At 38.7% G+C, this 15,501-nt stretch overlaps 1 protein-coding gene across 1 annotated transcript in view; it reads right to left on the bottom strand.

Moving 5' to 3' along the window:
• The window catches only part of LOC126281177 (secretory carrier-associated membrane protein 1), a 59,847-nt gene that overhangs the window by 28,030 nt on the left and 16,316 nt on the right, over nt 1–15,501 (bottom strand). The window contains exons 4-5 of the mRNA XM_049979866.1: nt 14,072–14,150; nt 5,030–5,158 (exon numbers count right to left, since the gene is read on the bottom strand). Coding sequence (XP_049835823.1) covers nt 5,030–5,158; nt 14,072–14,150 — 208 coding nt within the window. The remainder of the gene's footprint in view (nt 1–5,029; nt 5,159–14,071; nt 14,151–15,501) is intronic.

Here is a 15,501-nt window from a genome sequence, read left to right as displayed (position 1 = left end):
ACTGGGTAAATTCAAAGAAAACCAGTCAATGATGCTTTTAAGAACTTTATTTATCATTTCGTCTGTTTCTGTATGTATGCTTGGATTGACTACAAAAAGAACTAATTTTGTTTATTGTATACAAGACTGAGGATCGTTCCCATATATAGGAAACAGTAATGGATCTAAGATTGAACCTCGGAGAACCCCATACGTGATTTCTCCCCAGTCAGAGTTGTATCCCTAGACACTATTGCTTGAATTACTAAGTACAGCTTTCTGCATTCTTTTGGTTAGGTATGACATTATCTACTGGTTGCCTATACCATCAACCCCATTAAAAAATGTTGATTTATCTATTATACTGTGATTCACACAGTCAAATGCCTTAAAGAGAACACAGAAAATACCCTCTGGTGCGATTTCATTATTTAATGCTTGTAAAATCTGATGAGAGAACATGTAAATAGCATTCTCAGTAGAGCAACTCTTCTAAAACCCAAACTGTGATTTGCTAAGGATACTATTGTTGCTAAAGTGAAATACTATTAACGAATACATTATCTTCTCAAAAATGTTTGAGAATTACTGACACCTCTCTTACCTCTATTCTTAAACAAGGGTTTTAACAATGACTAATTCAGTCTCTTTGGGAAAATGTCTCAATTTATAGTGATGCATTACATATTTCAGATAAGAAGATAAGAATGAGCTTATACAGGGTGTATACAGGGACAAGGAAAAAAAAATTCCCAGGTATCCCGTTTAAAAAATATGCTTTTTTCAGAGCAAAAATACACTTTTTCCGTGCTAAGTGTCATGCTTTCCCTCGGAACTGTAAAACTTGTCATTCATTTGAATGGCTAATGTTTTATACGCTGGCGTAGAACTTCCCAGGGGGCAAGAAAGCCAACCAACCAAACAAAGGGGTAGAGAAGTTTTGAAATGACCTTTGATTTGCAGCAACATATATTATGCATATTTTCGTATTACGGAAGTATAAATTAGAATTGCACCAAACACAGTGCGTTAGTTTCTGGAGTGTTGAAATCAAGATTGCTATGTCCTTTTGTAAGCCAGTTGTATCTCATGCCACATCATCTCACCAGCCGATGACAGCATATACTCAAAGCATAGGACACGTGCAGCCACACTTCAAAAAGCGATCATATGCGAGTCAACTGTGCATGCACATGAGCCCGCTGGCAACTGGTCAAATGAAACTAATGTAAACAGTTGTCACGTCACGCTAATGAAAAGCAGGTGCACAGTGTTTTGTTGTAAATGGCACATTTCCTATGCCCGTAAGTTTAATTTTCTTCCCTCTCATTCATATTTTACTGCTGCAGTCAAATTCTCCAGTAGCAGGCTACAGTAACATTCTTTGCTAGGAAATCAATTCTTGCCGGTCAAAATTACAAAAATTTAACTGAAAGCTAAAACAATGAAAAATTCCTGGAATTCAGAAAAAATCCCGGGTTTTTCCCGGTTGTCCCGGGTCGTATACACCCCGTTATAACAAAGGAATAAATTTTTACTATTCTATTGAAAATACCATCTAAACACGTGAGCTTTTATTTTTCAGAGAATGTATATTTTTCTCAATTACAGAAGAAGTTGGTGTACATTCATATGATTGAATTTTATGAAAGTTACGTTTTCAATATACTGCTCTTGAACTGTCTGTCCCTACGCTTTCTACAATATTTAAGACATGTTATTAACTGCATTTGCTACCTCTGATTCGTCTTTTATAGCCTTTCCATTCAGTTTAATAGCACTGCTGTGGAGTTCTCTGACTGGTTATCCTGTCTCTTGCTTCACTACATTCCATATTGCCTCAAGTCTGTTATTGGATATACTAATTTCCAACATTATGTGCATGTTCTTTGATTTTTAATAACCTTTCTCAGTAACTGAGTATTTTTTTGTAGTGTGCAACTACTGCAGGATTCCTACTTGTTCTTGCCAAAAGATACATTTCCCTTTTCCTTTCACAAGATACATCAATCACTCTAGTGATCCACAGCTTTTTATCTGGCTGTTTAATGTCCCCCCGGACCAGCTTGCATGGAAAGCTATTTTCAAATAATTATATTAATTTACCATGGAATAGATTAAAATTTATGTTAGCATTTGGTTCATTACAATTTTCATTCCATGTTATCTGCAAACTATTCTTAAAACATCTGTCTTGAGTTATTAATTATTCCAACTGATTTCCAATGAGGAGTATCCATACCGCAAATAATGAACGGTTTACTTACTTTTTCCCCCATATATATCTTTTCATCTGCCTGCCCATTACATTTTCAGAGGCCTTACCAAGAGCCCAAGGAAGGCTACTAATGTCTAGGGTAGAACCAAATGATATACCATTTGCAGGGAAAATGCCTGTGGTAATGACAACGCTTTCCAGTTTAATATAAGGTAGAACGCAGCTTTGAACCCACTCAATATACAACAGCCACTTCAGGACTGGTTCACACTATGACAAATGAAGAAATTCCATAATTACACACCACCTCCACCACTCAAGAAATATCAAGAACATAGTAGCATGGCAAAGCAATTGAGGGCTGAAGCTGATGCCTCAATAGTTTCCTTTCCACTAAACAAAGTAACAGTTCCAGGCCACCCACACTATAACTTTCAGTTGTCACAACTACCGAGTACGGCAAGAAATCAGGTTGCTGAAATTTTGCACCATTTGTAAAATGACACTCAGCCGAACACTTGAGAACAGCTCAAGAGTATCATTTCCTTGGAAAGCACCATGACTACACACACATCAAAATGATATGACCATCTCCGAAACACCATGAAGCATTTCACCCAGAAGATTCTATAGCTGCAATGGTGGAAAATTCAATGATATGGCAGTTACTTCATCATGAACAATTTAGAAGCATGTCAAATTGGGACTATATGGGGCTGTTTGATGGGAGAGTGTCCAGTGGCCTGGACGAATCTTGAATTTGGTGGCGTACTCAGGAATAAGCCCTGTCAGGGGGTGGCCAGCCTTAGACAGCGTGTCTTAACAGAAGACAGAACAGGCAGCTTAGCTGAGGTATTCAAGTGTCATTAAGTCCTTGGAAATAAACATGACTAATTAAAAATTGCTAAATGACATTTTTATTATACTGTCTAAGCGATTTATCCAATAAACATGTTACTAAAGAGACCACATGCTTCTGAAACTGATGATGTTTGAGATTTCTTGATGACTCTGGCTTGGGGTGCTCAATAGAAAGGTTATTAGCGCCTCCCCGAATATGAACATGTTCATTTAGTGAAATGAACAAACCATTTCCTTGCATGCATAATTACTATTACACCACACAAAATTATTGGCAATTTTTTGAGAATGTCTAACAACATCAGGTGTTAGGAGGGCAAGGAAAGGCATCATTCTAGGAGATGGAGGATCAATACTCCTGACAATACGCCATTTCTTGAAATTGCATCTTGCTCTTAAGGACAAATAAAATAACTATACTGAAGTAGAATAACTATATGATGGATTGCAAAAAATTAATTGTATTCCTTATTTTTCCAATTCAGTTTTGCATATTTTTTATTTAATCATGCTTCCTCACACCGTGCAGAGTGTTTCATTAAAAAACTCAGTTTCAGTTATTACAACTATTTACTGCACTGCCAGTAGCAGTTCACACAAAGTGTAAAAGTGGCATCTACATGTAAAACTTATTTCAACTGAATGTCACGTGAATCTGGACCTGCACTTTTGTATAATGACAAGCCAGTACATTGTAACTGCTTACTAATGTGCTGGTCCGGCTTGAGAATACTCTACAGAAGTGATTCTGCATGGCATCAATTCGTCAAGTCCTTGGCAAATTTTGGAGGTTTGTGGCACTGTGTCTATGCACAGGTCAAGCAGTTCCCATAAATTATCAGTCAGTGGTTTATAGATACGGTGTTGACACCCAACAGTGTCCCTCATTCGTTCCATCAGGTTCAGATGAATTTAATCTTGCCCAAGCCCTGCACGAACACACGCAAGTTTGTGTGAATACAGTTCATGTAATCCTCAGTTGTCATGCTGTCTTTGATTACTACCAAAGGTCCTGTAGCAATCCATGTGGATCTAACCCCAGCCCCCTTCCCCCTCCACAGCATAATAATGCATCCATCGGCCTGCATCTGGGATTATGTGCATGTTTCAAGCAACTACTCATCTTGATGGTGTATCCGGCTTCGACTTGCAACCTGGTGTAACAGGAAATGTTATTCATGGAAACAGCAGCAAATTTTTACTTTCCCTTGGTCAAATCCCTATGATCCAGTGCCCACTGTATTTGCAATTGACTGTCACTGCTTCAATTAAAAAACATGTACAGGTTGTCTGCTGAATAACCACATGATCAACAATGTATGCTGAACAATGTGCTCTGGAACATTTGTGCTTGTAGTAGCACTGTACTCGTCATCAGATCTGTCATAGGTCACCACCTACCCTGTCGTATGAGGCAGGGAAACCTTTGATCTATATATTCTGTGATTAAGTGTTAACATCTAATACCTTGTGTCCTACCCATGGTTTCATTGGCACTCACCGACTTTCCGATAGGCGCTAATGACAACGCGAACAGTTAACTAGCTTCACTATTTCCAAAATGCTCAGTCCAATGGTACAAGCCTTAACCGTCTAATATTTCTCACAGTCACTTATTCCAGTTTATTTCCTCATTTGAAGGTTATATTGCAGCTAGTGATTCCCCATTCACCACTATTCTGTTTATGTGCTACTACTTCCTGTGTAATGTACCCACAACTCCACAAAAGAGTATTCAATCTTATGGTGGTCATAATATTTTGGATCAGTGTAGGTTGTTGTAGTCTTCAATTAACATCCAATGCTAATCCATAAAATAAGTGAAAAAACTATAAGAAATTCATATAAACTTAACAGGCATAATGGGATGCTCAAACATGCCAAGAAGTTCAGGAAGAGGTGAGGAAGGGAGGATAATTACAGTTAACACATAACAGTTTAAAATGAATAAAAAGATCTGAGGAAACTTACACATCCAAAGATAATACAGGTAACGAACAATCTTCTGGAACTCTAGTGGTATGTCAACATTAATATCTTGGTAGAAACATGGTTGGAAACAGCACTTCTCTGGTAGAGGTGGCCAATTGTTACGACGAGCTGTGGAAGAGAGACAAGAGTTAACTGAAATCTACATTCCTATATTCACCCCCCCCCCCCCCCCCCACACACACACACATACATATTGCATTGTTGAGTGCAACAGGCAGGAGACTTGCTTTGTTGGCACTGCTCATTTTCATGATTTCAGCTGACAAATTCACACTGTAATGTTTTTATTCGGCACGCGAGTGTAGAATTGACACAAACATCTAAGTAAAAATTATGTACAATTTGCATATTTATTTATATGTAAAAGCCGATGTCTGAATTCTCCTCTGAGAGAGACCACATGTAAAAGATTCATGTGCTGACTGGAAATTGTAGATTCACATATTTTACTGTTTGTATAACTTTTACATAATCTTTCACTGTTGTATCATTACTCCTTTGTATTGTGATACATTGTGAAATTTCAAACATTTACCAGTGCCACCAAGAACTCTTACTGTTATTAACTGTATGATTGTAGCAGCTTATAAACTTATCTTAGGCCTGTCCTCTTTCAACGCAATCTTTCTCTAACTTCTTTGTACAATTGTGTGAGAAACATTTTTGAAAATTTTTGGATGCTTAAAAAACTATTTGCGTAAGTTACTGGTATGAGTGTTTTGGATAACTTATTTTGTAGCAAATAAGCGTTTGCGATTCACAGTTAATGCCAAAAAATAAGTCACCCCAAATAAATGTGCATTTCTGAGAATGTGCGTAATCTAATTTGCAGCAAATATTGTAACTAACAAACTGTGTTACATTTAGTTTCACCTGAAGGGTGAGTATCTATATTTATCATAAATTAACTATTTTCAAGTTCACTAACAACTGTAACTAACCTAAAAAAGTTTCAGCAAACTAGTAATTTTCACCAAAGGTTTTCCTGTTGTCTTAACAGAAATCTATTTTGTTTATTTGCTTAAATTCTTATAGGAATAACTATTTTTTAGTTCAACAGAGTAAAAGATAATTAGCAGGTTTAGTTTTAAAGTTATTTGTTCACTATCCTATAATACATTGCACCAGTGAAAATGCTGTTCTTAAATGCAGGACACATTTGTCAACATTCGTAAGCTGCTGGAAAATGCCCTGACTACTGAAGAATGATTGGCATATCTGTGTGTTGGAAGAGCTCCCAAGAGACTGGTACCTGTGGTACAGTCTCTCTGAAAGTGAGCCAGTGGGACTCATTTCACCTATTTTGGGCAATCCTGTTTAGTGCGGTGTCAAGAAGTGGCAAATGTGAAAGGATATGGTCTATTAAGTGTTGGCAGTTCAAACGAACAGCAAATGGTGGTACCTCTTACAGAGAGAAATGGCATCAAGGGACAGGAAAGGACACTGGATGGACTGTGTGTATACCTTGGGGACTCATTCAACATGCCGAAGAGACTACTCTGGCAGCCACTGAGGGAATAGGATACAAACAACTGCAGGTTTTGCCGCACTTCGGAACAAAAGATGCCCGCCATCTCGGCTCTGAAGTCATACTTGGGTAATTCCAGCAACTGGGAGAGAAGGTCGAGAAGATCAGCTGTGCGCACCAAATTTCAACAAAGCTCACTATCTGCAGCACTGTCCACAGAAGTGATCCAGGCCCCTTGGTTCTGAATGGACCAAAGACTTCAAAGGTTGTGTGATGAGCTAGGTTACAGCTTACTGGAATTGCGCCATAGCATTAAGAACTGTAGGATCCCCTTAAGTGGGTCAGCTGCACACTACACATCAGCAGCTGCTACACAGGCAGCTGACTTGTGTGTGCGGTGCACACAAGGGTTTTTAGATTAGGTGACTCTCCATCCCATCCAGGTAAAAATAGCTGTATCCCATCCAGGTAAATACAGCTGTACAAAACCCAGAGGTATCAGTGTAAAATTTAAAGAAATGTCTCCCACAGGTATAAATGTTAAAATCCCATTGGTTAACTGCCAAAGCATTCACAACAAAGTGCCTGAGTCTGAAGTGCTTCTGGAAAGCAGTGAAGCTTACATAATACTAGGTACAGAAAACTGGTGTGAACCTGAAACTGATAGTGAGATTTTTGCTGAAAATTAATGTGTGTATTGGAAGGATAAACAGGTGGGAAATAGAGCTGATGTATTTGTCGCAGTACACAAATTTGAATCCTTAAGAAATAGAAATTGAAGCTGCATGTGAGACTGTTTGCGCAAGACTCAATATCAAGGGTTAGCATAAAATGCTACTTGGATGCTTCTATCACCCACCACACATCCCCTGATGTGATCAAAAACTTTAGAGAAAACAACAGTTCTTTTGTACATAATTTCCCCAGTAAAACCATAATCATCACTGGGGACTTTAATCACCCAACAATAAATTGCGAAAAGAACAGTTTTGTTAGTGATGGATACAAAAAGGCATCCTGTGGAACATTATTAAATGCCTTCTCTGAAAACCACCTAGAACAGATAGTTTGGAATCCTACTCATATTGGAAATACACTGATCAGAAAAAAATTTCCAACACCAAGAAGAAGTTGTATGACAAACTAAAATTGCTAAGAGTGTTTCTACATCTGAAAGATGATGTCTTTTCAAATTTTGTGCCAGTCACATAAGAGTGATGCTAGTAGCACCACTACGAGGATGTAAATAAGGTTTGCTTTAAATACACACTGCAACAGTCGAGAGCATTAGTTATCTTTGAGACTGGACATGGTGAGTTGACGTTTGTCAAGAATGCCTATAAGGTGACAAAGACGCCATTATCAACACCTCAATGAGTGAACGAAGTAGTGTAATAGGGCTATGAGAAGGTGGATGTTCCTTTTGCAATATTGCACAAAGTCTTGGCAAGACTGTAGCCACTGTACATGACTGCTGGCAGCAGTGGTCACAATGTATAGTTGCAAGAAGTCCAGGCTTCCGATGACCACGTGGCACTACTGAAAGATAGGACTTCTCATATTCAGCATATGGCTGCATCTGCAGCAGCAATGGGAGCAGCAGTTGGCACCACTGTGACATAACAAACTTACCAGTCAGTTACTTCTAGGACAGCTCTGAGACAGATGCCCTGTAGCATGCATTAAACTGACTCCTAATCGCTGCCATTTGCAACTTCAGCCGGTATCAAGTGAGAGCTCATTGGAGAGTAGGGTAGAGGTCTCTTCTGTTCTCTGATGAAAGCTGGTTCTGCATTGGTGCCAGTGATGGCTGTGTGTTGGTTAGGATTAGGCCAGCTGAGGACTTGCAACCAACCTGTCTGTGTGCTAGACACACTGGGCCTACACCTGAAGTTATGGTCTGGGATGTGACTTCTTATGACACCAGGAGTACTCTTGTGGTTATCCCATGCAGCATGGCTAGAAATTTGTACAACATTATACTGATTTGACCTGTTATGTTGCCATTCCTGAACAGCATACCAGAGGATCTTTTCAAAAGGATAACAGTCACCCATATACCACTGTTGTAACTCAACATGCTCTACAGAGGATCAACATGCTGCCTTGGGTCACTATCACCAGGTCTATCTCCAATACAACACATATGAAAGACATATTTACACCAGGGACTGTAACACTTTCTTTATTTTATGATTGCAATTTCGGCCTTAGGCCGTTATCAAGTGAAGATGTTATGGCTATTAGGCCATGTCAACCTAAAATGAGCCGAGACATTTATATGTCGTCATTACCATAAAAAACATTGCTGACACCGTTATGTATTGTGAACACACATATCCATATGTCATGAAACAACAGTCTGTAGACACTCATGTCCATCAGCCCATCACTAGTCACATATGCTTTAAACTGCAGTGGCAGATTACTGTTTTGGTGAACTAGGTGACTAGTGACAGGCTAACGTACCTTAGTGTGTACAGACTATGTTGTCTTATGACATATGGATATGTGTGCTTGCAATATATAACAGTGTCACCAATGTATTTAATAGTAATGATGATGATGGACATATGTGTCAGCCCATTTTAGGTTGACATGGCCCAATAGCCATAACATGTTCACATGATAATGGCCAAAGATTAAACTTGCAATCGTGAAATAAAGAAAGTGTTACAGTCATTGGCATAAATATGGTATCTTTTATAAAGTTCTGTACGACTGTGAATCCCAGGTATAAAAAGTTAATTAACAACACATATGGTACACCATCAGACAACTACTCCAGTGCCATCCACAAACAGTTAACTGGCCCTGTATTAACTGACCACCAAGTCCAACAGGCACAGAACTCCATCCCACAAAACTGACATCCGGCACCTGTACAACACAATGCATGCACATTTGCATGCTCACATTCCACATCCTGGCTGTTATACCTGTTATCAATATACCAGCATTTCATTTCACATTTTCAATGGCTTATCTCGTGCTTAAATTAACCAGTGGTCTTGCAATGTTAATCAAATATGTTAAATAGACAAATGTATCCCAAAATTTCATTACTCTGCATTAATTATTTTTTGGTGTTGTGATTTTTTCCCTTCAGTGTATACCAGACCTAACAGCAACAAATAGACCTTATGTCTTTGAGGATGTCCACATTGAAACTGAGATCAGTGTGACAACTAAAATAAGCAAAAAGATATATATGTTCAGTGAACTAGATAAAAATTGGTAGTGTCATATCTCAACAAGGAGCTTTAAACTTTCAACACAGGGCAGGACCATGTACAGGAACTACAGCTCAAGTTTATGCAGATATCTACATAGCAGAACAGTTCATAATGGGAGATAACCTCCATGGTATAGTCAATGTCAGGAGATTATATATAAAACCCCACAGACACAGACTACTGCATTATACGTGTAATACAAAGCATAGGACTATAGATAGAGAGATAATGAATCAAACACATTGGGCTGTCAAGAGCAATGCATGAAGACTTCAATGACTACAGTAGCAAAATACTGTCAAATGAAACAAAACCCATCTACATCTACATCTACATGACTACTCTGCAATTCACATTTAAGTGCTTGGCAGAGGGTTCATCGAACCACAATCATACTATCTCTCTACTATTCCACTCCCGAACAGCGAGCGGGAAAAACGAACACCTAAACCTTTCTGTTTGAGCTCCGATTTCTCTTATTTTATTCTGATGATCATTCCTACCTATGTAGGTTGGGCTCAACAAAATATTTTCGCATTCGGAAGAGAAAGTTGGTGACTGAAATTTCGTAAAAAGGTCTCGTCGCAACGAGAAACGTCTATGCTGTAATGACTTCCATCCCAACTCGTGTATCATATCTGCCACACTCTCTCCCCTATAACGTGATAATACAAAACGAGCTGCCCTTTTTTTGCACCCTTTCGATGTCCTCCGTCAATCCCACCTGGTAAGGATCCCACACCGCGCAGCAATATTCTAACAGAGGACGAACGAGTGTAGTGTAAGCTGTCTCTTTAGTGGACTTGTTGCATCTTCTAAGTGTCCTGCCAATGAAACGCAACCTTTGGCTCGCCTTCCCGACAATATTATCTATGTGGTCCTTCCAACTGAAGTTGTTCGTAATTTTAACACCCAGGTACTTAGTTGAATTGACAGCCTTGAGAATTGTACTATTTATCGAGTAATCGAATTCCAACGGATTTCTTTTGGAACTCATGTGGATCATCTCACACTTTTCGTTATTTAGCGTCAACTGCCACCTGCCACACCATACAGCAATCTTTTCTAAATCTCTTTGCAGCTGATACTGGTCTTCGGATGACCTTACTAGACGGTAAATTACAGCATCATCTGCGAACAGTCTAAGAGAGCTGCTCAGATTGTCACCCAGGTCATTTATATAGATCAGGAACAGTAGAGGTCCCAGGACGCTTCCCTGGGGAACACCTGATATCACTTCATTTTTACTCGATGATTTGCCGTCTATTACTACGAACTGCGACCTTCCTGACAGGAAATCACGAATCCAGTCGCACAACTGAGACGATACCCCATAGGTCCGCAGCTTGATTAGAAGTCGCTTGTGAGGAACGGTGTCAAAAGCTTTCCGAAAATCTAGAAATACGGAGTCAACTTGAGATCCCCTGTCGATAGCGGCCATTACTTCGTACAAATAAAGAGCTAACCCAAAAGAAATTCTGGTTGTATACAAGTACGGGCTGTTGGTGGCACCGAAGTTACTATCAGTCACTAGTGAAGGAGACAATTGAAATTAAGGGCAGCAAAGCAAAAGCTGAAATGCTTACTCCATTTTCAAACATTCCTCTTACAAAGGAAAACCCAGGAGAACTGCCCCAGTTTAATCATTGTACCTCTGCAAACATGGATGAAGTAAGTATTAGTGTCAATGGTGTTGAGAAACAGCTGAAAGTGTTAAATCTGAACAAAGCTCCAGGGTCAATGGAATCTCAATCAGAATCTACACCCAACATGCAGCTGAGCTAGCCCCTCTTCTAACTATACTCTATTGCAGAGCCCTCTAACAAAAAAATATGCTAATTAGTGAGAATAAAGTGTGGGTCACAGCTGATTACAAGAAGGGTAATAGAAGTGATCCACAAAGCTACCATCCAATGTCCTTGACATCAATTTGTTGTAGAGCTCAAATGCAATGAGATATCTTTAACAGAATGACCACCATGCAAAACAGCATGGATACTGTAAATATCTATCATGTTAAACCCAACACACTTTTCTCACATGATACACCGAAAGCCTTGGTTCCAGGCAACTTGGCGGGTGCTGTACTTCTTGATTTCCAAAAAACATTTGATTCAGTACCACATATATGCTAAAGTATGATCACATGAAGATGTCAAGTGAAATCGGTAATTGGATTGAGGAGTTTTTGGTATAGAGGACACAGCATGTTACTTCGGATGGAGAATCATCATCAGCTGTAGAAATAGCTTAAGGTGTGCCCCAGTGAAGTGTGTTTGGATACTTGCTGTTCATGCTCTGTGTTAATGACCTTGTAGACAATATTAATAGTAATGCGAGACTTCTTTTGCAGATTATGCAGTTGTCTAATAATAAAGTACTGTCCAAAAGCTGCTGCTTAAATATACAGTCAGATCTCGAAAAGATTTCTATCTGGTGTAAATACTGTCAACTTACTATAGATGTTCAGAAATGTAAAACTATGCACTTCATGAAACAAAAAAACATAGTATCCTACGACTAATATCAGTGAGTCACAGATGGAATCTACCAACTCATACAAATACCTGAGAGTAACACTTTGCAGGGATATGAAAAGGAATGATCACACAGGCTCTGCTGTGGGTAAAGCAGGTGGCTGACTTTGGTTTATTGGTGGAATACTGGGGAAGTACTATCAGTCTACTAAGGAGATTGCTTACACATCACTTGTGAAATCAATGTAGCATATTGCTGAAGTATGTGCTATCTGTACCACATAAGACTAACAGGGGATATTTAATGTATATAGAGAAAGGCAACGTGTATAGTCACAGGTTTGTCAGTGATGGGAGCATGTTACCGAGATGCTGAAGAAGCTGCACTCACAGACTCTTTGAAGACAGGCATAAACTAATCCAAGAACATCTTCTAACCTAGTTTCCAGAACTACCTTTAAGTGACGACTCTAGGAATATACTACAACCCCTACAGATCACTCATATAAGGATTGTGAGTACAAGATTAGAGTAATTACAGCATGCCTAGAAGCACTCATTTAATCATTATTTCTGTCCTCCATATGTGAACAGAACAGGAAAAAAACCCAACAATTTGTACACATCACTGTGGTTGCAGAGTATAAATGTAGGTAAAGCTAGCTAGTTTTCTTTCCCTTCTGCATGTGCCTGTTGATGACTCGACGCTTCTGCTATTTGGTGAGTGGTTTCATTTCCATCTGAATTATTTACATTTTACCATGAATTTCCTAGGATTTTTATACAGGCATCTGTTTTAAAAGCATTTATGCAACTACAGCACTTCGACAACCTTCCAACTTCTCCATTGTATGGAGGTAAGTTGGTGCTTTCCACACACTGCTCTGCTTCATCCCATCTGTAAGATACTGTATAAATAACAGAACTGACTGTGCACATGAGGCATTTAATATTGTACTTTGCTGTCAACTTACTAATTGCAGCATCCTCCCAGAACACCATCCCAACTTACTTTAAAATCCCACATGCAACTAAACCTAGAAGATTGTCGGTGCACCACCTGCCATAAACCTATTTCCCACTGATATTTCAGTCTTTTCCTAATGCCTCACCTGTGGCCGTACACCAAAACTCAATCATGCTGAACTATCATGATCTCTCTTTCATCCAATTTTTTGGCACCAAGTCCTTTGGCCAAAACCAGCCAAAATCCAAATTGAACCTAGCTTCTCACAGTTCATACCTGGACCCAATTTCTGAATTAAAGCCTCCTATAGAGATTTTACATGCTCTACAGTCTTTCAGCTATGCACATCCACACTGCCCTTGGTAGTTTGCCTGTGTCCTCTCATCCTCACTTCCCCGAACTCTTCCGAAGAACTAACTTACCAGCACAGAAAACAGCCATCCACAACTTTAAACAGGCCCCAATCATCTTTGTACTGAACAAAGGTTCCACCGTTGCCAAGATCACGTGGCACAAGGTAAGCTGTCAGACTCTCACCTATAAACAATGTATACAGATTTAATCCAATACGCACCACTTAACTTACTCGGGGCCCATCCCCAGGACCTTAATGCTGAGTCCATCTCCTTTGTCACTCATTACCAATACAATGAAATGGATATTCATGAACAAATTTTAATTCTACTGTGTACCTTCCTTAAGAATGTCAGTAATTTCCGTGAACAGCATTTTCACCCACTTTTGGACAGCTCCAGGTAAATGCTCCACAATTCCTTTACATTTCACTACCAGTAATACATGTAACAACCACTGCATAACTTCAACAGAGTAGATAAATGTTCTATCAGAATTAAAATTATTAAAGCAATTTACCGTTATATGGTGCATTCTTCAACTCCTCTTCTCTGCGGGCCAACTCCTGGGCTTTTCTTTCAAGTTCTTCCTGTCTTCGCTGTGTAAAATCAGAAAAAAGATTAAATTACTATTGGAAAGAAAGAGTAACTATTTCCTCAAACATCCTATTTCTAATAGCAAACAAAATTTGAACTTACCAATAATTTTCTTAACATGAATACTGTCAGACATTCATGTGTAAATGAAAAGCATTGTCTAAATTTTTGCTAAATAAGAAGAATAAACTATACTATTAATAAGATAAACTATGCTCATACTAATGTTCTGATGCATGGCATTAGTCTTAGAAACGAATCTAAGGAATATTGTGGTACACATTTTTATTTCACTTTCTAGGCATATATTCACAATCTATTTCAAATTTTGCCACACATGGAAGTGGCAACTCGCCAACTGTTACAATGAATTTTGATGACTACACCTGTCAACTTTTCGTAAAACAGTCCTTGTCAGCAACCTTGCAATTATAAGTGAACAATTCACAGCCGATTGTAACTTTGGAAAATCATTAACTTGTGCACTTAATTGTAGGTGTAAATTACTTGTACCCACTTATGAAGACTTCTAAGTTAGGGACATGTAACACCTTATTTTCTACTCTTCATCTTAATTGCAGAAGAGTGTCATCTATCCAATAACAAAAGATAATAATGGTTCACTGATGTCTCTAAATAAAACTCTGTGAGTGTTATTGATTGAAGGATGATCAATGGCAAAAAATAATTCCTTCCCTGCCCCAAACAGCCATAAAACCAATTCAAAGAAAAAGTAAAGTTGGTCTGATATGTAGGTCACAAAATACTAAAGTAGTACTGGCACATGAACTATTTTGAGCATTCCAGCTCAAGAAATTGTGTTCAAGGTGCAGAGTGCTGACAAATGGGGGGGGGGGGGGGGGGGGGTCTGAAATTTGGGCTACCGATCTTAAGTTTTGCAAGGATGTTCCATACTGAAAGTAACGACAAAGGTGTTACAGCTCTTTGCTATACACTCCCGTATCTCTGAAAAATAAATAAATCAAGGTCACAGTTAATGACAGAAAAATGGTATTTTCAATGTTATACATCACAATATTGCCTAGAAACAAAATTTATTTATGAATGTATTATATTGTCCAAAGTTTGTAAAGTCTGTGTTACTAATGTTTTGAAGTTTTCATGCTGTAGCTTCAATACCCATACTTCAACATTTTATCAAAGACAGATTGGCAGTCAAGTGATCAAAGCGTTAGACTACCAAACTACTGGTCCCTGTTCAATTCTTGGTAGTGGCTTTTTTCCATTCAAGAATTTTTTCAGTGTATGTGATAATGGGAGTACCTATCTTTCCTTTTTTTTAAGTAAAAAAAATCAGGTGTGTCCAATAGTCAAATAAGTATATATAATGTA

This window comes from Schistocerca gregaria, chromosome 7, assembly GCF_023897955.1.
Source record: "Schistocerca gregaria isolate iqSchGreg1 chromosome 7, iqSchGreg1.2, whole genome shotgun sequence".
In the NCBI taxonomy this organism is placed as follows: Eukaryota; Metazoa; Arthropoda; class Insecta; order Orthoptera; family Acrididae; genus Schistocerca; species Schistocerca gregaria.
The sequence above is the reverse complement of the archived record's forward strand: the minus strand, read 5'-3'. Positions and strand labels throughout refer to the sequence as shown.